Below are 25,941 nucleotides of genomic sequence, written 5' to 3' on the forward strand. Positions count from 1 at the left end.
AATTTTTTGCTTCAACCTGGCCATCTCCAACATTTCTCATCGACCATGTTTTGAATAAAGTAAACATGCATGCAATGCTTTTAAAAAACATATTTTTCAACCAATCAAAATAAGGACAAATCTTAAATCTATCCAGTTTTTGTTTCAAAATCTTTACAATATGCGGGTTTTATAACTAAAATATATGAAAAATCATTCCCTAAAATAAGGACTACTTCATATCTCAGTCGGTTTTTCTTAATTCTGGCTGGTACAAATACACTAGAATGCAGTTTTTTTAAATCCCCATGTTAGAAAAAAACCCTCTTGTAGACTCTACTCTAGTACACTTTTCAAGGCTCACTCTACTCTAGTACACTTTTCAAGGGTAATTGTGGAAAAACTGTTGAAATTTTTGCTTTTCTTAAAGTTTTCAAAAATTTAGTTTTTTAATGTAGAGAAAAACCGGCAAAGGTGAGGACATCTCGTTATTTTGATTGGTGTGTTCTAATTCTATGGTGTGCCTACTGCAACAACAACATTTATAAAAGGGTCAATTACTGCTGCAGATTTCCTGCCACACATTTGGATGGAAAAAGTTGGGACTCGAGAGGCGTTTTCAAAGCTGACGTGGCGCAACGATAACCACGAGTCTAACTGGCAGGGTAAGGTCTGGAAAATGAGAAAGTGTGTGATTGGGCAGAGGAAGCCACGTCAAGGAAGCGGCCAAGAATGGAGCTGCACGTGGCAGCTACTGGCTCGTCGAATATAAAAAGAAGAGGACTCGTCCTTGCGGGACAAATTTTTTTGACCAATCATATTTAAGGCTTTACCTCTAAGTACCCGGGTTTATCACCTTATTCCCATGCATTATCGTTTCTCAGCACATTCCAAGCATCTTCCCTTCTCCTGAGCTTCGAAGTGGATCTTGCCTTCCTCCAACTCTCGACTTCGAACCTGCTCCTCACTCAATTGTAAGATCTGCTTCTGTCTTTGCTATGGTGTAATCCTATACTGGCTTTAATTTTCCGTGAATTCTATTTTTCATAGGGACCACTCCTGTGTGCAAATATACTGTCTCTAAGCTTTGCTTTGATTTGATTTTCCAGCCTCTTCTGTCTCGCTCTTGCCAACAGTTAGCGTAATCGCCATGGCTGGCTCAGGTGCATTTCACGATATTATCGACAAAGATGTGTACAAATACTACGCTGATGGAGAGTGGAGAGTCTCTGGCTCTGGCAAGTCTGTGACCATCACAAACCCTGCCACACGCCAGCCTCAATACAAAGTTCAAGGTTTGTCCATGTCTCCGTAGAGTAACAGGTCTAACTTACGTACTTCCATAACCATGATCATTATTATCATTTCATGTTTACAAGATTCTAAAGTCCCCGGGGCCTCCTTTTGAAAGATAAACATCTTTGGAAAAAGAATAATCTTGTACACATGGTTTTTGTAAAACACGCGCACACACACACACACCAGCAGACGAATTGGTAGCTGATAAACAATATAACCTGTAAAGAGACCTAATAAAAAAGGGTTTCCTATCATATATATATTTTTTGGTTGATGCCAAAGCCATTGTATATGTATATGTATATGTATTTTGTATGTATGTATGTATATACACATTGATATTATGTGCATACATACATACATACATACATACATACATACACACACACACACACACACACACACATACATACATACATACATATACATACATACATACATACATACATACATACATATATATATATATATATATGTATGTATGTATGTATGTATGTATGTATGATACATACATACATACATATATGTATGTATGTATGTATGTATGATACATACATACATACATACATATATATGTATGTATGTATGTATGTATCATATGTATCATACATACATACATACATACATACATACATACATATATATATATATATATATATATATATGTATGTATGTACATACGTACATACATACATACATACATACATACATATATATACATATGTATGTATGTATGTATGTATGTATGTATGTATCATACATACATACATACATACATACATACATATATATATATATATATATATATATGTATATATATGTATGTAATATACATATATATATATGTATATACATACATACATATATATATATACATATGTATATATATATATATACATACATACATACATACATATATACATATATATATATGTATGTAATATACATATATATATATGTATATATATATATATGTATGTAATATACATACATACATACATACATACATATATATATATATATATATATATATATATGTATGTATATATGTATGTATGTATGTATGTATGTATGTATGTATGTATACACGTATATATATATATATATATATATACATATATATATATGTATATATATATATGTATGTATGTATGTATGTATGTATGTATGTATACACGTATATATACACATATATATATATATGTATATATATATATATATGTATGTATGTATGTATGTATGTATACACGTATATATACACATATATGTATATGTAATGAAAGTGTGTATATATATACATTCACACAATATATGTAAACGGAAATATGTATGCGCGCACGCACACACCCCCACACACTTTCATGATCAATTCCCTTAGTCCTCATCAAGGAATCTAGGTCTAGTCTAGAGGCTTTTGTCCGTAAATTTTTCAGTTTCTGCAGATATACATACACCTTTTAGCGCCTCTAGTTAAGGTACATAAATAAGAGACAGATAATCACTTCTTCTGTAAATGTTTGTATCTTTTTTTGTTGAATTTTGCAGCTTGCACACAAGAAGAGGTCAATAAAGCTCTTGAAAGTGCCAAAGCAGCACAGAAGTTGTGGGCAAAAGTACCACTATGGAAAAGAGCTGAGGCATTGCACAAAGCAGCAGCCATCCTGAAGCAGTATAAAGACCCTATAGCAGAGTGCCTTGTCAAGGAAATTGCAAAGCCCAGTAAAGATGCAGTAACGGAGGTCGAATCTTACCTTATGAACCCATAACTGGATCCAAACATTTTCATTGAAATTTGAATGACATGGATTTTCCTCAGTCTCATTGCTACATGAGATAATGTCTATGCCTACCATTCATTTTCAGGCATATTTTTGGTCATGGCCTGTGCCTAAGCGCGGCGCATGCATTCTATTATATGAGATGATGGCTGCGCCCAAGTGTCACGTGCAAGCATGTCTCATGGGTATATGAGTTGGTAGCTACGCCTAAGCATCATATGCAAGCATGTTACATGAGATGCTGGCTACACCTCAGCATCATGTGCTGGCATGTCTTATGGCTAAATGGATCATTTTGATGCACGAGTGTCATGTGCAAGCATGTTCTATGGTTATGTGAGATGATGTCTTGTCCCCAGGGTCATGTGCAACTGTGTGAGCCTATGTGTCCCAAGGGTCATGTGCAACCGTGTGACCCTGTGTGTCCCAAGGGTCATGTGCAACTGCGTGACCCTGTGTGACCCAATAGCACAATGAGGAAGCTTGTAACATGCTCAAAGCATAATAAATGACTGCAATGTTGTAACCATCCTATTATCTTTCCTGTAATGTCAATTTCAATGTCTTCACTCGAAAATTGAATTAAATGCTATAGTCATTATGATCATGATCATGATCACCAGTGTCACTTTGTGTAGCCCAGCTGATTAACACAATGCAGAAGTAACACAACGCAGAAGTATGCACGTGCAAAATATGATGGACAAAATGTGATGTGGTCCCATCTCATATCTTTTCATGTAGTTAGTGTTAATGTCAGTGTTGGCACTACTTGAACCATGTTCCTCTGTGATCTTAAATCTCTGGATCTGATGTATTGCGCTTGTGCCTACGACAGGTGGTCCGATCCGGGGATCTTATATCTTACTGTGCAGAGGAAGGAGTAAGGCTCTTGTCTGAAGGCAAGCTACTTGTTTCGGACAGTTTTCCCGGAAATGAGAGGAACAAACTATGCCTCGCCTCCAAGGTGCTGCCTCTCTTTTTTATTGACAATGACCACTTTATGAGGGAGAATTGGGCGGCTCATTTTACACATCTTTGCTTTCAAATTGTGGTAGACTTCGCTTATTTGAAGTATGGATGAAATATACAGGAGTAAGGGTTGATGTTCACCTTTTGAATGATATTTTTGCTGCTTTGGTTTCATGTAATGACTCCATACTTGTTTGGAGGACTGTACAGATTCCTTTAGGGGTGGTGCTTGCCATCCCTCCATTCAACTACCCCGTTAATTTGGCAGTGTCAAAGATTGCCCCTGCTCTCATAGCAGGAAATTCTGTTGTGCTGAAGCCCCCCACTCAAGTGAGTTTGTGTCTGTTGTTTCTGTTCTGTGATGAAGTTCATATGCGTAGTAAATGCTCTTGATCTTATTGTATTTGGAATAACCTGTCTGATAGGGGGCTGTTGCTGGGCTTCACATGGTCCACTGCTTCCATTTAGCGGGATTTCCCAAGGGACTCATCAGTTGCATCACCGGAAAAGGCTCAGAAATTGGGGATTTTCTCACTATGCACCCAGGGGTCAACTGTATAAGGTATGGTAGCAGCTTACAGTGTTGACAATTCACAAGACTGTTTGTCTTATGACTCTCTCTTGAATGCCATGGCTCCCGAGGCATGCAGGAAGTAGTGGTCATTAAAACCTTTCTTATCTTGGGTTACTTGAAAGCAAAACCTTATTAGCTTGCTTTTTTGACAGTTTCACGGGAGGTGATACTGGCATTGCCATCTCAAAGAAGGCGGGCATGGTCCCCCTACAGATGGAGCTTGGTGGCAAGGATGCTTGCATTGTGCTCGAGGATGCTGATCTCGATCTTGCAGCAGCAAATATTGTCAAAGGTGGCTTCTCATACAGGTACAATTAATGTACACATGCTATCTTCACATCAACATGGTTTGGGCTGGATTCTTTGTTCTTGTCCTCATGGGTGTTTGTTCTTGACTTGACAGTGGCCAGCGATGTACTGCCGTCAAAGTTGTCTTAGTCATGGAAGCTGTAGCAGACACATTAGTTCAGAAGGTTGTAGCCAAGGTTAGCAAACTGACGGTTGGTGCACCAGAAAATGACTGTGATATAACTGCCGTTGTCAGCGAGTCATCAGCCAAGTTCATTGAAGGTCTGGTGTTGGATGCCAAGGAAAAAGGTGCCACATTTTGTCAGGTAGTAATCAGCTATCCTGCTCATGCACATGCACACACGAATGCCCAAGCATGGCCATGGCCACACCCCCATGCACATATACACCACACCCAGTGCCCACTCTTCTTGCCCATGTACCATGTCTTGTTCAGTATATGACCAATCCTCTCTCTCTCTCTCTCATTTCCCTGAAGAAGTTTTTATACTTGTCTGAAACTCTGCTGTTTTTTGCTGTCACAAAAACTCTGTAGGAATATAAAAGAGAAGGGAACCTGATTTGGCCTCTGCTCCTTGATCATGTACGACCTGACATGAGGATTGCCTGGGAAGAACCTTTTGGACCAGTGTTGCCAGTCATCAGGATCAATAGCGTGGAGGAGGGGATTCATCATTGCAATGCAAGTAATTTTGCTCTGCAGGTATGATTTGAGTATCAAGGACATGCTTTCACATTTGGTTCATTCAATTAGTTCCATAGCATTCACATGTATCAACTCCTTGTCACCCCTTGTAAGGCTTGGGCCCTAAACACTAGCAGGAACAAAAGTCATTATTGAGAAAATTCAGCAGCTGTTTGGTTTTATTAACACAGTGATGTTTTTTTCAGGGATGTGTATTCACCAGAGATATCAACAAAGCAATCATGATCAGTGATGCAATGGAGACTGGGACGGTGCAAATCAATTCTGCTCCTGCCCGTGGTCCCGACCACTTCCCTTTCCAGGTACAAGCTCATCTTTATTACCTTTTTGCTGTAATGTGAGAGATTGTGCTAGAACTGGTTAGAGAGCAGCCATAGCTGCTGTACACGCAGAGGAACAGAGCAAGAAGATGATTAACCCCAAGAACTACAGGAAGATTATCTATATTAACTCGATATATGTTTGTACAAACGGTGCATGTGTATATATATAGCTGGATGATTTGGTTACAAGGCAACTGCCTTTCATAGGACAAGTGTCTGTATGGATGAGTGCATGTGTGAATACATGAGTGCGTGTGTGTACATGGTTGAAATCACACTGTAACATTCCCCCTTTCCAAAACCGAGCAGTGGGTTTGCGAAGGATTATGCAAAAATGCTATGATTGTATACAGTATGCGTGAATGTATATGCATGAGTGTTACATTATCTTGGATCAAAGTGAAGTTTGATAACGTACAAAATGAATGAAGTTTGGGTTGGAGATGTCGGAGAAGCATGAAGTCTGGGTTGGAGATGCTGGAGAAGCTACCAGCAGCAGCTTCATCTTTGTGTGTGGCAGTGGGCGTCGTGTCTTCAGTCTGTCGGCGGAGACACGAGCAAAACAGAATTGAGATCCCCCCCCGGGGGGGTGCATGTTGACTATGGCCTCCTCAAATGCCTTCCTATTGAGGCCGGAGAGTTCTCAGAGATTGCGGCGCCACTCCACGTTTGCGTGGCCTTCCACCATACTCGGGGCAGTGGAGCAGTGGTCCTCTCTTTCCCTCTCAGCATCTCCCAGCAGGGAGTGAGATTGCGAGTAGTCTCTGCCATTCACTCCCAGGCGGTCTCCCTAGCTTAGCATCTGGGAGATAGTTGTCTAGTCGATATCGTCACCCACCTTTGGGCCCTGGCCCACATGGAGCTAGCAGGCTCCTGCCTCTGATGTCAGGATGGAGACATTGATGCCCCGAGCTTAGAGATGATACTCTATGTGTTCCTCCATGTGGCAGTCACTGTCCCTTTGAGGCCCTTCCTCTGATACCTTTATTGCAATGGATGGAGCACAGAGCAGGCGTACCGCAGGGCTAGAGCGGAGTGGAGCTTTATGGAGGAGAGGATCAGGACCACGTGGCCCACACCTGGCCCCGGTCTGATTGTGATTACTCCTCCTCCAAGCCAACCCCGAAGACCCTCTGTGAAGAGGGTCTTGAGCAGGAGCCATGGCACTTACCAGAGTTTGGCCAATGCCAGGGAAGCCTTCACTTCCCTAGATCATCGGTGGCTCACTTCAGAGGGCCCTGATCATCGGCTTCCATGAATCCGCTGACACATCGACACCCCCCCCCCCCCCCCCCCCCCCGGGGCGCCCCATGCCCGCGGGAGGCAGGTGCTTTGGTACAGCTGAGTGTAGGCCCCCATTTGTGGAAGAGGGCAAGGGTTACACCAGGAACTGACAAGGGCCCTCCTTTGTGGGAGGGGGCCTGTGCTGCAACAGACAAGGCCAGACACTGCTAGAACAATCGACGGAACCTCCTAGCGTTGATAAAAGGGGGTTGCTTCTCTGTAGAAGGTGGTGGGCTCCATAGATGAAAGGGGGTTGCTTCTCTGTAGAAGGTGGTGGCCTCAGGTCTCCCTTCGTGCGAGGGGCCTGGTTGTGCAGAAACAAGCAAGGGCCCTCCTCTGTGGGAGGATTCAGATGCTTCAGGGTTGAGCAGGAGTTGGCGCCGCAGAGACGGGCGTTTGATTGATGGCCTCTGCTTGTGCAGGTATGGATGCTGCAGAGATGTATTGGGCAAGTGATTTGCAACAGAAGGGTTCCCAAAGGCCTCCCATTGGGGAAGGGGGCATAAACCTTTTTGGGCCTAGTTATGCTAGGGCAATTTGTTTTGGTGTCTTCCGGTCCATCATAAGACCCCTGTCTCAGGAGGGGCCTCCCTCCGATGTAGAGGGAGGCATGTGCTGCAGACAGGAGCAAGGGGCCCCCCTCGTTGGAGGAGGGGGCTGCTTCAGAAAGGTGTAAAGGTGTAGAGGGCAGCTATAGCTACTGTACATGTGGAGGAACAGAGCAATAAGACAATTAACATCAAGAACTACAGGAATAATATAAAGTATTAGCTCGATATGTTTGTACAAAGGGTGCTTGTGTATATATATATATATATAGCTGGATGAGTTGGTGTAAGTTGGTTATGGATGAGTGCATGTTCATACTTAACATCTCTCTCTCTCTCTCTTTGATAAACATCTGAAGGCACCATGGAGATGACTCCTTCAGGCTCCTGCCCAAACAGAGCCTACAATGGCTGACTGGCAGGGCGTTAGATGGCAGTAGGTGATTTACTAGATGGATCTCCCTTCTTGGGTGGCAGTTGTAGGGATGAGGGCCCTTCAGCTAATTTTGCCAAGTTAGTGCTGACATGCCAGTTTATTTACTTGTGATGGGCCAGGGTCTTCGTGACAGCGGAATCGGCTCTCAGGGGATTACAAACAGCATCAACATGATGACAAAGGTGAAAAGTACAGTGATCAATCTCCCTGGTCCTTCATACACAATGGGCTAGGCCTCTGCTACATTGCTATCTTTGCACAGGCCTCGGTATCCCTGTATCTTCATACATGGGGAAGGCTAGGCAGGTATACCTTTAGTTCTCTAGTAGATGATAGGAGGATATGTATAATCCCAGTCTCCTCGCTCAATTTGTACCTATAAGAAGCCTTGACAGCTTTGAGTGTTGGTAATGCATTTTGAAATCTCACAAACAGTTCCCTGGAAATAAAGTTTTGGAAGTAACAGTTTTCCTCTTAATTGATACAAGTTTTCTTCAAACACGATTTTTTGAGTACATGTGTAAACAAACATATTCTATAATTTTTGTCATAGGCAAGCCACTAGTGTCAAAGGTAATGTTATTCACGGAAAATCCAAAATAATGCAACATATATCTAATTGGGTTTAAATGTTGAAAAAATTTGGTAAAAATTAGAAATTAAAAAAGCTATTGAAATGTGATGAAATAATACGTCACTTCTAAACTAAAAAATTCATAAAAACTTAAATTTACCTAATATAAAACTTTCAAAAATACAAATCTAAAAATAATTAGTAATTTCGGTGATATATATTTGAGGCCTAAGTTTCAAAAACTTAAATCTTACATACTTCAGAACTTTTAAATTCAAAACATCATAATGAAAGGTTACATTCAATCTAAAAACATGTCTTGATGTCTTTACTCTAGCACTCCACAATCTAATGTCAATCAAAACTCATGAGTGGTGAATTTTCAATTGCTATTTGCATGAGAATATCCATACTTTTAGTCTCCAAGACAGTGTCCTAACATGTTTATAATGATGTTTTACACATTGAAACCTCTTTCACATATGTTTTTTATGATGTTTTACACAGTGAAACCTCTTTCACATACTGCAGTGGTACAATATTGCAACACTGTAACTTGTTCCAAAGTAAGGTAGGATATTTCACACTTCATTTCTACCAATCAAACGCTGTGCCTTTGAGAGATTTCCCTTTCCAAACAGATATGCCTTCTTGTACCTTGAAGACATGGAACTCCTTTCTTAAAGATCTTTCAATCTGAGTGCTGTTGTAAAGTGATAGTATTCCCATAACAATTAACCAATGCATCTAACTCAAGTGCCCCATAGCTCTTCAACTCTTTGGAAGAAGGAAATCCAAACAGATATGCCTTCTTGTACCTTGAAGACATGGAACTCCTTTCTTAAAGATCTTTCAATCTGAGTGCTGTAAAGTGATAGTATTCCCATAACAATTAACCAATGCATCTAACTCAAGTGCCCCATAGCTCTTCAACTCTTTGGAAGAAGGAAATCCAAGAGCAGCAAGGATATTAAAAATCAACAAAATGGACGAATCAACAAATCTCATTTGTAATTGTGATTTAACTTCAAAGTATAATTGTGTTTGAAAATGAAGAGCTTGTGCTAAATCACTACCAATTGCACACCTTTCTATCTAAACACCATATTACATATCTCCCTTCATTGCTTTTCATAATGTCCACAACCAACCATGTTGTCCACCAAACTTTGGTATAGATTAATATCCAAAACCAGCATGTCCTTGAATATTCACATTGATATCCAGAGAAGCAATAGCAAACTCCACATCCAACATTGCAATTGTGGAGCCTATCAAACTAGGGATGTTTGTCACATCAACAAAGCTTTTTTAGAAAACAAGAGATAGAGTAGCTTAGTGATAAAGTATATCAACCAAAAAGTGCAACATGTTTAAAAAAACTTGAAATTTGCAACCATTTTGTATAGCCTTACATTCTCTTCTTTAATGCATAAAAGAAAAGGCTCCAAGACCTCACATACCTTTACCACAACTTTGTGTCTATTGAGCCATCTTAGCTTATGAATTTTCTCCATTCTAAGATGCGGACAATCTAACTCTTCTTCAAGTTGCATTAACCTTGTATTCCTCTTAGTGCTTTTCTTGAACATCCTAGTAATCTCATTTAATATGGAGTCAATAAACTTGGCGTCTGTAGCTCTTGTAAAGACATCACAACAGACATGCACAAATGTGTCCTATGTGAAACACAATGTATAGCAATCATAAAAGAACTTCTTTTATGCATTAATGTTGCAAGCCCAGTCATAACACTTGCACCATCTATTCCAGAGCCAGCTAGCTTTGAAGGATCAAGATTATATCCATCCAAAAAGGCAAAAAGAGCATACTCTAATCCCTTTGTAGTACAATCCTTAACTTTTCCAACAAACCCAAGAAAGATGTGCATAGCTCATAGTCAAGCACGTAGCCTACCAAAATGCCATAAAAAGGAGAAGACTTGTTTGCCTTGTCATTCTAGTATAAATCTTTTGGTAATGACTGCATGCCACACATTGATAGTTAATTAAGAAGTGTAATTAACGATTAAATAAGTAAATATACATAATAAAATCTCTCTCTCTCTCTCTCTCTCTCTCTCTCTCTCTCTCTCTCTCTCTCTCTCTCTCTCTCTCTCTCTCTCTCTCTCTCTCTCGGGCTACAAATCTTTCTTAAAGATTTGCTACAATGAAATAATTTAACCCAACAAGGTTCAATACTTTAGCATTTACAATAAAAAAAAGAGAATTTACGAAAACAAAAATACGACCAACATATCAAAGACCTAGTTTGGCTTACACATTGATAAAGCTTTTTTTAAAGAAAACCAAATAATCTTCTATGATGTCAATAATGGACAAACAAGAGTCTTGTTTATTCTACAAATATCTTATCATCCAGTTGAGCTCTTGGGCTCAGACTCTTGGCTCCCAAATGGAACAAAACAAACATTTATGTAGGGTTTTGTGATAGTCCGCTCAAGACTAAAAAATGATAAAAGTGAAACTTGCTACATTGTGCCGCAATTATTTCTTCAATATATAATGAATCATAGAAAAGATATGTTGGGAAGCCAATACCCTTACATTCTTATTCTCATATACTAGAGTTCCAATTTGAGCATGAAAAATAGTCATTTTGTGGGTCAAACACTATGTAGGGTTTCCATTCTTCAATTAAAGATACAAAGCTACAAAATGTAAAACACATATTACACAAACAATTCAAACACATGATTAATTATTGATTGAAAAATAGATGATATATATACCCATTTGTGTCTTAAAATTTATTAGGTAGGATGCAAGTGGATATCTTTGTGCATTTAGATAGGTTGAATAAGAACCTCCACTACATTACGTCTATCATCACTTCGACGTTGAAAAATTAAGATTCTCCCTTTCCAATGCTTGATGTATTTGGACTTAAATGTGCCCCAAATGTTGTAAGAACTTACTATAAGATTCTGAAATTCACTCTTCCTTCTTCATATTTCTTATTTGAAACCTCCATGAAGTGATTAATGGTTCTTGAATTCCTTCGGTTATAGTAGATAAAAGTAAGATATTATCAAGAAACCTTTAAAAATGGTATGTAAAAAGAAAGAAACCTCTAAGAAAAGTAAAAGACATTTCTTAATATAACATTAGAAAAGACCCTTAGACAAATTTATCTTTGGTTTCGAACATATCAACAATGCTACCATAATATAGCTTTAAAGTTATAATGTTGAATATCTCCCTATAGAGAAAAAGAATCCCATATTTTACAAGATGATAGAAAAACGTATTATGCACTTAATCATTACAAACTCTTTCACTCGTAATACAAAGAGATAAATTTTTTTTACATACCTTTCACAACACTTTATTTTCAATGATTCCAATAGTAAAATGACCAAAGAAGGAGTTGAAAATGGATGTGTGAGACTCCTTAATACTCTATTTTTTAACACCTACTAAACATAAAATAAGATATTATTATATCTTTAAAACCTAATCACATTTAGATAATATTCAAATAGATTAAGCCAATTTTTTATTTTATGACAATGTTCAATTCCAAAGAATTATCCAAATCTAATCAAAATTTGAAAAGCTTTAAAAGTACTTTTTTATGTCAACCAAAAACATACAGATGTGACACCTCAAACTAACCTCCTAAGGCGGATTTGAGCTTCTTGTTCTTATGCAAGTAGAATATTTGAAAATTTGATGTTTAGAATTTTAAATTTTAAATGTATTTTTATCAACACTTGTCTTTATGCTTCTAGAGTGTTTTTGTAGAATTTCCCCAATTTTCCTTGAATATTTTTGCCTAAATCAGTTTCCATCCCATGTGGAGAATAAATTTAAATTTTCATGTTGAGTCTTTTGGTTTCTCTTAACATCTCGTTAGCATCAAATTTTTAACTCAATGTCCTCATTTTCTCTCCTTTCCAAGCATTAATGCTTGAAAGATCTTCAGAATCAAGAGTACAAAATATGATTTTGAAAAGATGCAATAGGACAATGCAAGGTGTCTTGATTTTTTGGTTTCATTTTCAAATGGAACTCAAAAATCGTCTTTTTCCTTCATTGGTCTTTCTGTGCAAGGAACAAGTGAAGCACATCAACTAGTGACAATCTGCTCCTCTTATCTGGTCTACAGTGCCTCAAGAAAGAAATAAAAAATATAGAGGTATGTTTATTGATTTTGTGCAATTGAAGGTAGATTGTTTAGTTTATTTTTATTTTTTAAAGATTTAATATGTTGTAGATAGTAATCTTTTATTGTTGAGGAAAGAATGTAATGCTTATTGTTATGTGTTTTCTATATTTCTCTTTATTGTTATATATGTTTTTTGTATTACTCTAATATGTTTAATATGATGTGGATAGTAACCTTTTATTATTGAGGAAAAATGTAATGCTTATTGTATATGTTTTTAATATTTCTCTTTATTGTTATGCGTTTTTGTATTACTCTAATATGTTTATGGAATGTTGTTATGTTATACAAAAAAAGAACATACACTTCCAAACTTGGTCCTTTTTATAAAACAATAGAAGTAGGTTTCCCATAAAAATCGGTAATGCAATGACACAAAAATGCAGGGAAGAAAAAATATTGAGCTTTGGGTTGCGAATGCAATGTATCCATCCGATTCTCTCACTTGTCAACCTCCAAAATTGACTAGTTTTATTAAATATATATGTGAGGGTTATAATGGCTTGTTGGGGTAGAATAGTGAGGCTTATGACCAAGTGTACAAAGAGTAGTGAGGCAAGAGTTAGACAACTTGCAAAAAGGTACATGGAGCTCTCAAGCTCATTAAAAGAGAAGGAAAGAGAATTTACAATCTGCAAAAGGGTACATGAGTAGTGAGGCAAGAGGTAGACAACTTGCAAAAGGGTACATGAAGGATTCCAAGCTCATTAAAAGAGAAGGAAAGAGAATTTACAAGATGCAATTCATGAGGTGCAAATAGAAAAACGTTGTTATTTTTGTTCAAATTAAGACTATGTAAAAAGAAGTTAGAAGAATGTAGGGGAGATGATGAGCTTGAGGTTCTTGTAAGAAAACACACATACACAAGAGGAGACAAGCACACAAGAGAGATGAATAGCTTAATTTTTTGCTACATCTCTTCTCTTCTCTATAACCATAACATAAAGAGATAAGAGTACATACTATAAGGGAAAGTAATCTCCTACTATAACATATAAAGGTCGGTCCATAGTGTGAACTCGACCATATAAGCTGGCCCTATAACTATGCCATAACTCTAGTACACCAAAGTGGCTATCACATAGCATGTAAACCGTTGGTGGTCTATCACCTCATAATTTCACCAACCCAACCAATGGCATAAGTGTGAAAGCTATCACCCACGTGGATTACCAATGTCTATAGCACTAGTTGAGCTCGATATCTTAACACTCCCCCTCGAGCTCAACTCCACACACAATACACTCCATGTAAGCTCCTGAACATGTGGAGCTTCTTTTTGTACCCAATACCTTCATGAAGATGTCAGCCTATACCAAATCCACATCACTTGACTAGAACCTTCTCCCTCACAAAATTATATTTCACCTCAATGTGCTTCATCTTAGCTTGATATACTAGGTTACTAGCTAGTTGTATGGCAAAAAGTTTCGAAAGGTTGTGGCCTTCACTCATCCCTTTATGGCCAGTGGTTTCATTGGCCTAGATTAGACAAGGATGCCAGTCATCACAAATAAATAATAACATCTCTATCCACCGGCTCACCTATATCACCAAGTAGCTTCTAAATCTAAGCTACTTGATGAGTTGCCATAGTAGCACTCATGTACTCTACCTCTATACTTGGCAAGGCAATTATCGGCTATTTCTTACTACTCTATCTCATATAGCAGCGCTCCCAAAAGAAAACATAAAGTTGATGGTAGATCTCATGTTTTGACGCTTTAGCATCTTTATACCCATGTACATGTATCTCTGTGTAGCCTCATAGAAAAGTCCATAATCAGCAATGGACTTTATGTATACGAGAATCTATCTAGCCACATCCAAGTGTGGCTTCCTGGGGGCCTACATAAACTAACTCACCCAATATGGCCTAGTAATGGTCGCGTAGATCAAGCTACCCAATGTGCACCTGTATATAGTGGGATCCTCCAAAATCTCACTTATATCTGTGAAAATCTTAGTGTTCTACTCTGATGGCACTGAAATAGACTTCCAACTTGTATACCACACTTGGACAATATGTTCAAGCCAAGACATGCTACCTCTATAACAACAAAATGCTATCAAGTGGCTCACCAAGTATGGCAACTCACCCAATTCTTTCATCTAAAAATTCTATTTCAAAATATCCTGACATCATGTATGTTAGCATCACACTATAACTGTCACTATCAATAGTGATCAAGTCATTCACATAAATGGCTAACAACATGATTCCTCTATCTATATTTTTTACATATAGTAAAAAAAATCTTCACATTAGATATCTGAAATCCAATTGTAACAAGATACTCCTTGATCTTATTTGACCATGCTCTGGTGGGTGCTCTGGTGGGTGCCTGCTTCAAGCCATACAAGGCTTTACATAGCCTACACATAAAATCTGGATGTGCATCACTCTCATAACTTGGTGGTTGCATAATGTCAACTTCTTCTTGAAAATCACCATGCAAGAACCCACTCTTTACATCCATTTGATATAAAGACCATCCCTTCGTTGTGGCCATAATAATGACATCTCTCACGGTTGCCATCCTCGAAATCGAGTTGTCAATGCTATATGTTTATGCATACCCTTGGGGCAACTAGTCTTGTATTTTACATGTTGACAAATCCATCTGAGTTATTCTTAACCTTGTACACTCACTTACATTTGATTGCCTTCTCACCTTAATAAGCAAAGGCACTAATTCCCATGTTGCATTTGTATCCAATGCTGCCATCTCTTTAACCATGGGATCTTTCCATTTTTTTATTTCTAAGTGCCTGCTCAAAAAAGGTGGGACTCTATCTCTTTTATTGCTTTAACCATGTAAGCATAGTGATGGGTTGTATATCCATCATATCTCAACTTATCAAGAGGGTATCTAACCCGAGTAAACCTATGTACACCGAGATAACTGCCAGATGTCCTCAAAATAGCCATGTTTCTCAGTGCACCAGGAGTAACCACCACCACTGAGACGGAATGCCAAGCTCCTCATCAAGGATTTTCTTAGGATTGTTAGAGTCACCATTCACATAAGAGTGACCTACTAACACATCAGGTGCAAACATTTGATCTGCCTTTTTCTTCCCTTTGCATGATACATGTGTACTAGCACGTGTAGTACCACGAGAGGATGCATCTACATTCCTTGCATCTATACTCAACTTTCATGACCATGGACTAACATTGGAGCCACTACTAGATGACTCTCCAAGTCCACTAACAACCATGATTATGGTACTCTACATATGGGACATCACCATTACTTCACAAGAGCACACATGTTCTGAGAAAAAAACATCCGAGCAAAAATTTTGAGTGAACTTTTGCAAACCATTCTTTTTATAGTATGTCTCTAAGAAACATACATATATATCATGGAGCATACCTAGTGGAATAATGTGTACTAAAAAATGGAGACTATCTTAATATACACAAAGAAGAATGAAACCTTGGATATATCAATTGTAATAATTGCCAATCACATCATCCAAAATAATCATACACTATCATCCCATGATTCAACATAAGGATCAATCACATCCCCACATCACATGATCCACATCCATGAAAATACCAAGACATGAGTTACTAACAAGACCAATTAAAGTAGGAAGAAGTAATATTTCCACATACCCATCACATGATCCATGACAATCATGAAAATGCCAAGATATAAATGAGTTATAAACTCCATTGATAAGATTACTAAACTCAGAACCAAAATATCACATAACATCACATGATCCAGGACCATGAGAACACAAAAACAAGAATTTTAGAATCCACCATCACATGATCCATGATTATGCTCTAGTGTCATGAAAATACCAAAATTTGAGTTCCAGTTTGAGTTACAAAGTCCAATGCATGAAGGTAATTAAAAAACACTATCTATCAAGGCATGCATTGTCTAGTTATGCACCATCATCCAAAATGCGATCAAAATTATTCTCTCTCCCTCAATGGAGAATTTTACCCGTTCTTTAGTTTTGCAAGAACATATAAAGTGAAAGTAAATAATTTTATGAGAAACCAAAACATTCATAAGAAACTCAGTAGTCCAAGGTTCATTTGCAAAGTCAAGTGTATCCTCATCATCTGCTAGAGAGAATTGACGATGCATCGACCTCCTTGAAATGGCTCTCTATTATTAAAGGACGTAAATACCCATCACATATGTCCTTATTGTCTACAACAAGATAAGAATGGCCAATATGGAGTACTTTCCATGCACGTCGTCTTGTTCCACCTCCAAGCTCTAAAATCAACCCAACTTTTTGCACAAAAGTCCATGAACTAAAGCATAAAAGAGGAACTTTTCTCCAATGTCCCTCTCTAAGATCCACCATTTTGTTTATGTTGGGATGAAGCGGGAAGGTAATGAGAGAGAATGTATGAGTCAAGCCCTTGTGGTTTAAGTTGGTTGTTCTATCACATCTCCTTGCACACGATGATGAATTAGAGGAAAACCAAGCTTTTGTAGTGCAAGCACATAAAAGGCATGTACATACATGATAAAAAAATAAGGCACCTCTCATTTTCATGGCAATCCATAATAATCATTTTATGGCTTAGGAGTTTTAGCAACCCATCTGAAACATACTTCCATCTTAACTTGAGTAGTCATGTACTCAACCATGCTAGCATTCATTAGAGAGCACATGAAAAGGTCTAACCAAAATCATCCATGATAAAAGATGCTACACCTAATGAGTAAGTGTAATGAAAGAATATTCCATGATTGGACTATGAGAAACCCTACCACCACACATTATTGGGAAAACCAGTCACATAGGAATCAAGGGCCTATAAAATTTGACAAGAAGGATATCCCCAAGGAGATCAGTTGTGATACATCCTATGGAGCATAGAAACTACACTTAGACAACATTTCCAAAGGCAAAAAAAGGACACAAAACGTAAGCAAACTACTATATATCAAAGGTACTCAAAATCTATAGAAAAACAATGGTATGTAATACCAAACTACTCAATCAATGACCAATGCAAGAAAGAGGGAATTAATGATGGTGGACAAGCTAACACATATGTGCTTGATTGCATTCCTTCTTAGAAGAATGGGACACTAAATTTGGGGGCTTGATCTACCTTCCAATAAACAAAAGGACATTGTTGCCTAGAGTTAATACAATGGATCAAAAACAATCATGTAGGTGAGAGCAAGTATTTTTTAGAGTTGAGACCATGGTAAAAACACACACACATATGTAGCAAGAAAGAAGAAATGGATAGAATCACAACACTTAATGTAGATTAATGAGAATGAGTGAAGTATAAGTGAAATGGCATTATAAGAGTGTGTACACACACCCATTATAAGAGACATTATAAGGTCACGTATACACATCCATAAGAGTGTGTATATACACTCTTATGTGTGTGTATAAGAGACATTATAAGATCACATACACACACCCATAAGAGTGTGTATACTCTTATAAGAGACATTGTAAGATCATGTGCACACACACATAAGAGTATGTTTATACACTCTTATAAGAGATATTGTAAGATCACATACACACACCCATAAGCGTGTGTACATACACTCGGGGGGGGGGGGGGGGGGGGAACTCCTAAAGTGGAGAAAAGTACCCCGACCCATTATTAGCCTATGTCCACACTCACTACCATATAAATGGTTACAAATCCTCACTATACTGATGATGTGAAAGGATCATCAATCCCCAAATGACAATAAACCCAATGCTTTAAAAAGCTTCAAGCTTCTCTCATGTGAGAGAGCCTTTGTGAACATATTTGCCACATTGTCATGTGTAGAGATATAAGCAAAGCTAATCTCTCCTATAATTACCCTCTCCTTGAGAGAAAGTAGAAAAACAAGAAAATATAAAAATTCACACTTATATAGTGTACCATTTTTCTATTTAAAAAACCTAAAAATATAAAACATTACAAAAGATCATTAAATCCATAAAAAATATCAAAAATCATAAAATCCTCATAAAACGGACCTCAACAACATAAGTGATTTTGGCGCTAGATCAAGTGCTTATGCATTAATGATTAGGTCAAATAATTGCCCAGTCTTAATCTAACATGACCTTTGAATACGAGACCATGGCATGCTCTGACAAGGGAGCGGTTATTATGAACCATGTGTGGAGTTAAACTTCTTAATTTATGAGGAACACAAGTTCGGGAGTAGACCTAGAATGCTTCACAAACTGAGGAAACAAGATTAGTATCGTGGGGTATAAACCTAAAAAGCTTAATGGAACCTAGGAAATGCCCAGGTATTCATGGGTGAATCATCAAGAAGGGCTAAAAAAGCTCAAGCAACTCAAGTAACTCTCCAACCTAGGAGAGAGAAGCCGTCAGTGATGCATGTGCACATAAAAATGTATAATTAGTTCCCTTACAAAGGAAGCTTAGTTAAAGATTAAATATTAATCAAGTGAGGAATTAGTTTCTTTTTTAGACAAAGTCCTAGTCCTAGGGAGAGAAAAATTAGGAATTAAGTTTTTAGAGAGAGAAAATGCATTTAGGTGAACAAAGAAGACCTTAAATTTAAATCCTTTCTTCCATCGTAAATGGAGGCTCCAGGGTAAAAACTTGACTGTCATTCTTGCATTGCATGTTTTATGCATCTAAATGAATCCCTAGAGGTGTGCCTATGTTATATAGACATATGCATTAGGCACCTTCAAATTATTGAGACCCTTGCACTGACACCCTAGCCAAGGTTCAAGGAACCCCAAAAAAGAAAATCAGTATTTCCATATTTCAAATTATCAATCTGAATCCATAACAATGATCCTGGATGTCATCTTGCTGATCTTAATTTAGGGCAATTCCAATTCTCAGATCACCTTATTTTCATATCACTAGCTAGTCTGATATGCTGATCCTAAACTTTACCACTCTGATCCATTGATCCTAAGTCTTAAATCGTTTCATAAGTGGGATCATTGATTCTCATTCAGATCATTATACGTTCTAATCGTCGCTAATCTTACTTCTCAACACATTATTTTTGGATCGTTTAATTTTATATCATCTAGTTTCTAGATCCCTTAGAAGTTAGGATCATTTTAAGTTCAGATCATCGACCTGACCTAATTGCCACAAGGATGATCTGATGACTATATATTTCTGGAGAGTCCTCAAGTCATTCATTTTATCGAACGATCCAGAGTCAAAGCACTACCAAAATTGTCTCGACAATTGACAACACCAAAGTGCAAGTAAACCGTGCAATCGCTCTCCACTAGTAAGGATCGTACCAAAGGAGGCTATTCCTCCTTATATATAGCTACTTTTGTGTTGAGGTGTTAGAGAGTGTTGGAGGGATGGATACATGCTAAAGTTTTATGTCAAAGATAGGTATAATGGCTTACTATGCCATGCTCCCGGCTGAGCTCAGCCAACTCATTTTGGAGGATGCAAATGCTAGCCACCTCCTTCAGAAAGTAGGCCTCTTGAACTTCTTCAATCTACCGCTATGGGGCATGGATTACTTGAGATGTTTCTAGGCAATCAGCTCCTATGACCAAGCCACAATAGCCTTTCAAGTAGATCCCATCCAAGGCTAGGGAGGGAAGAGGGTCATTCTCAAATTACCTATGGAGGTAGTGCAAAACTCCCTAAGACTACCAAAAGTAGGACATGCATGTGTCAAGCACAATGCATCCAAGGAAAAATGGACGACATGGATGTTTGGCCAAACAAAGATCACAAGGCTCCACTGGATAGACATAAGACTTTAGTATCTTGTTACACCAAGCAAAGAAATCTGCACATATTTCTCTTTTTACAAACCAAATTTATTCATTGAAGTAGACTCAGAAGTGCTTTGGAAGTTATAAAATAGGGTCTATAAGGAGCAAGATGCCAAGGCAACAATTCGAACCTTCACCAAACATGTCTATAGAGAATTGGAAAAGCTCTTGACATTGAGAGGACAATACTTAGAGGGTGGTCTCTTGCTCACACGTATTGTTTATTTGATCCTCTTGGGCTATAATGTCATGTTCATCCGTAACAATGGGAAGCCACTCCTCCAACAATTAAAAGTAATGCAACATTTCCATATGATAAAGATAATCCCCAAGATCATATCACCAATATATCCAACCATAGATTATCATCGATCCTATCCACGTGGTGAGGTTGTCGTAAAGATAACCCTAAGCCCTATCGACAATGCCTATTATTCATAGCTTTCAAAGAGTAGGTTTAGGTAAGGGGGATACTCATATTCCATACATTTTTAATCCCAATGATGTAACAAAAGCTAGCCATAAGCTTTGTATATATGGGTAGCGATAGGCAATGGGCAACACCCACTTAAGTTGGGTGGATGAGTAAAGACCATTTATATATAAAATTTTTGATAATGAGAAAGGGGGAATCCAAAAATTCATCAACAACAAGTTTAAAGCTTTCTTCTTATCTTGAGCTCTAATCTTCTTGATTTCTTGATTGTAGTGTGCATGCTTGCTAGTTTTAGTGAGAATGTGATTGAGCAAGAGTGGCGATGAGAGTGGTTCAAGGTTTCTAGCTTAATCATTGCCTTTTGGAAGGATTACTTAGAGGATTGAGAGCAGAGGAAGGGCTCAAACAAAAGGGATTGACACACCTCTTCTCCTCTTTTGCCTCTCCAATTGGGACTTCCACGATCTAATGTTAGTGGTTAGACCTCTTGTATTAGATCATGGAAGTCCCAATAATTGGAGAGAGGCAAAAGAGGGATTGACACACCTTGTATCCTTTTGACTCTCTAATTGGGACTTCCACGCTCTAAGAAATAAGCTCTAACCATTTGACACTAGGTTCATTGCTAGAAAGCAAGAAGGTTCTTGACATAAACATCATGTTACATGCTTTATAGATATCGGCTAAAGAGATTCAAAAGGTTATGTTATACTCATTAGTGAAGGCCTCAACCCATGTCTTCCATGTTTCATTATTATGAAAAATTTAGACTCAAAAGAGGGTCTTCTCTCTTTTCCATGGGAAATGTGTAAACAAAATGTTATGATATCATCACTCTCTCTTCTCTTTTAGAATCAAGGAAATCTTGCTTTATTAGTTTTACAATAGATTCACCTACTATTTTATTCTAATAGTGTTCCTCTCCAAGATTGGGACCACATGTCCTTAAACTTTTCTATTTGAGCTAAAAACATGTAGCTTGAAAGATGTGATACTCTTAACTACACACATGACTTTTCAACTTCTAATTCCTCTCTTTGTGTAGTCTTCAACTTCCATATCTCAATTGTTTTTCTTTCTCAAACTCTTCCTTTCCTTCCATTTTTACATTTATGGCACTAGATCTTCTCAATTCTAGAATGATATTGATATAGACACCTAGTGGGAGAGAGAATGAAGGGTGTGTTGATTGTGTTGATTTTCTAGTATCGTTTAGTTAGAAACAAAATTGATCTTTCCTTGCCTTGATCTTTCTGTACAATTTTAAAGGAGAAGAAATCCATGTGGAGGTATGTTTTATGTTATGTTTTGGGGCTTTATCATGGTTACTTTGTTATATTACTTGGAGCCTTTAAATGCTTTATCATGGTTTCTTTGTTATATTACTTGGAGCCTTTAAATGCTTTGTTTTAATTTTCTATTAAGTTTAGTTCAACAGTTGTATTTAGTGTTTAATGTTTAATGTAATACTATTGAGTTTATATTTAATGTTTAATGTAATACTTGAGTTTAATGTTTAATGTATTTTATATTTATGTTTAATGTAATACTTGAGTTTGGTTTAATGTTTTATTTAATATTGCTATTGTGATTAAGTTTTATTCACTATTGAATAAAATTTTTGGATATGGATTGCACTTGAAAAATTGGCATAATGTTTTTTTTATAGAAGATGACATTTATATCAGATAATGCCACAGAATTTTATAGAAGTGGTAACTACAATTTTACAAGCCGATGATAGAGGCTTAGACTTCAAGTACCATCACACATTATATGGTAAGAGTGGTCTTGAAGAAATGCACATGTTATTCGGAGTCTAATTGTGGGTATATTGCTTATGATTATAACACATCTTAGAGGCTCATGGTCCTTACTTTGTAAATGAAGGAAGTTTAGCAATTTAGTCTATACAAGGTATGGAGAAATCTCATTGTCAAGCATGTTGTGGTTTTCAAAAGGCAAGAGCTTATGGAGGTGGACTCTATAATGTCAATCCCATGAGACTATTACTCTAATGGTGGTATGAAAAGATAGAGATAAAGTTAAAGGAGAAGATGTTCAAGTCTAATGGAACACAAACAATTCAGAGAGCAATATGTCTTGTGAGAAAAACACAGTTTGAGAATTCAACAGCTAGAGAACACCACGCAAATTGCTTGAGAACTCAAGTGAGAGATGGTAGCAATGGACAATTAAGAGAGCAATATGTCTTGTGAGAAAAACACAGTTTTAGAATTCAACAGCTAGAGAACACCACGCAAATTGCTTGAAAACTCAAGTGAGAGATGGTAGCAAATGGAAAACATGAGAGAAATGTAGTAAATGAAACACAATGTAAATTGGTTGAAAACTCAAGTGAGAGATGGCAACAAATGGAAAACATGAGAGAAATGTCATAATAGTAGTCTCTCGAATGTGTGAATGGATAATGCAAGGAAGATTATATTGGTTATGTGTAAAAGTATAAGTACTCCATCATATATGATGGATAAATGTTCATAATCGAAATTGGTTATGTATTACATATTATAGTTGATGCTTGGTAAGTTATCTGTTAGCAGTCATCTCCTATCTGTATATTTACACTAGGGCCTCTGTTGTGGGTGTGCCCGCTCGATTTAAGTGTTCTCATTTTTCCCCACTCTCCATATTTTTCCCTATTTTTCCCTAGTTTTACCAGGTGTGGGAGGCTGTTCTGTGGTGGCTCCTAGCTGATCCAGACAACACTGGCCGACTACTAGTTTGGGTGGGGTTTGATTTTTTTGCGAGCTTTATTTGATGAGCTTTTTGGAGATAAGATAGTTTTATGCGAGCTTGTAAGAAAAATGATACATTTTGGTGAGCTTTTATATAGTAAGTATTTATGAAAGAGAAATAAATACATTCACATACATACATACATATATACATATATACATGCATATTCTCAAACACACCTACCTACCTACCTACCTACCTTCCTACATATATACATACATATATACATATATACATACATACATATATACACACATTTGTACAATACATACATACATACATACATACATGCATACATACATACCTACCTACATACCTACCTACCTACCTTCCTACATATAAACACACATTTCATGTCAAAGAAACTTAAATATAGGCACAAACATACCTATCTATGTACCTTTCTTCCAATATTTATTTCAACACAAGTAAAAACAAGTATACCTGGCTCATATTTTCTTACAAAAAGATTGAGTTCACATTTCCTTACAAGAAGATATATGGTTGGTACAACTCCTTTACCATAGCATCACAAGCTACCTACAATAAGACTTTAGAGTACGTGACAGTATACTCCATCCCAAAGCAAGACAAAAATATTGGGTTCAAATTTTCTTACAAAAAGATTGACTTCACATTTCCTTACAAGCTTAAGTAGGCACAAACATGAGAGGCTTGATTAAAGCTTAAGTATAGGCACAAACATCCTTGCTTCGAGGACGTGATAGTATATTGCCCACTTCCTCTGGTGATAGTGTCGGTTGATGCATTACCATATCCTCATTCTTATGTAATCCCAAAACTCACAAGAAGACAAAATAGATATGCTTACATGCAACGTAAGACTTTCCTCTAGATTCTCTTTGCATGAAATTAGGACATGTATACCAAGGTTGTACCTTGATGTGCATAAAATAGTCCTCTCCACTCTCACATGCCAAATGAAAAATAGAGTAGGGGGACGGCTGCATTGCACTCTCATTAAGGACTGTCGCTGTCATGGCCTCAGCACTCCCAATCCTCTTTTCTGCTTCTTTGGAAATCCAATGCCTCCACTTGGTTGATCTCTTTGTATTCTGTGTAGCATCATGTGGCCTCTTATCACTTTCTTTGTTGCTCGCTGCTTGTGTGGACTTTTCTCCCACCCCTGACACAAAAGGTTCTTCATGAGTAACATCTAACTTGAACCCTGCCTTTACTAATTTCTCTACCTCTTGGCTGGTTATGTTGGTCCCAACATCCACTTTCCACATATCTGGGTATGATGGCTTGTATATTATGTTTGGATCTACATGCCATGTGTGTGAAACAGCTGAAGGACAAAACCACATCATTTGAGCCTTTGGCCCTCCCGGACCAGGATGTCATCGCTTTGAGTAGAAGCTAGGGGCAACAACTCCAATAGAGCTTCCCTGTATGTATGAGTTGCACTTAAGTCTTCCATCAATACCTCCCAAACATTTGACTTTTGAGTTCAATGGGGTTCGTCTAATGGCCCACATTGTGCGTCCAACGGCCTCTTCCTTTACATGCATTTGTCCTCCGCTCATTGTGCCATAATGTTGTTTAGGCTCTTCATGTCCGACATCTTTGTTTCCTCCAGTCATTGGACTTTTTGGTCCTCCCCTTGAAGCGTGACTTGCTGCACTGTTTGTTCTAGATCTATCTCCAAAACTTACTCTTCTTGGTTGTTCCCTAGTTTTGATGATGTCTGCTCTGCATGACATAACCTGGACGATGTGAGCATTGGTCTACTTCCGTTGTCCTCACCCTCTTCCGTTGAATAGTCTCCTTATCTCCATGTAGAGGCCTTGATTCCTCATACATAGGAGTATTAGCTACTGTTTCATGGACCATGCGAGCCACTTGTGGTGGTGTCGGTCTTGACCTTGCTGCCACCCTGTCCAGCAACTTGCTTATAGTGGTTCTTGCTAGCTCCTCAATTCTTTTGGGACTTTGTGCTCTAAGAACATGCCACATCTTTTTTTCCTTATGATTGTTTGTAGTTTGG

General features: G+C 37.7%; 1 protein-coding gene across 1 annotated transcript; it reads left to right on the top strand.

The window, feature by feature from the left end:
- The first annotated feature begins 768 nt into the window (after positions 1 to 768).
- On the top strand, positions 769 to 8,707 carry LOC147627574 (NADP-dependent glyceraldehyde-3-phosphate dehydrogenase). The gene is made up of 11 exons (XM_086814487.1): positions 769 to 953; positions 1,089 to 1,274; positions 2,824 to 3,017; positions 3,895 to 4,023; positions 4,239 to 4,358; positions 4,454 to 4,590; positions 4,755 to 4,910; positions 5,006 to 5,216; positions 5,447 to 5,614; positions 5,803 to 5,919; positions 8,328 to 8,707. The coding sequence occupies exons 2-11, from the start codon at positions 1,130 to 1,132 to the stop codon at positions 8,439 to 8,441; spliced, it is 1,491 nt and encodes a 496-aa protein (XP_086670613.1). The 5' UTR covers positions 769 to 953; positions 1,089 to 1,129; the 3' UTR covers positions 8,442 to 8,707.
- The last annotated feature ends 17,234 nt before the right edge of the window (positions 8,708 to 25,941 follow it).

The sequence above is a fragment of the Cibotium barometz genome, chromosome 20 (assembly GCF_041138505.1).
Source record: "Cibotium barometz isolate CiBa-2024 chromosome 20, ASM4113850v1, whole genome shotgun sequence".
Classification (NCBI taxonomy): domain Eukaryota; kingdom Viridiplantae; phylum Streptophyta; class Polypodiopsida; order Cyatheales; family Cibotiaceae; genus Cibotium; species Cibotium barometz.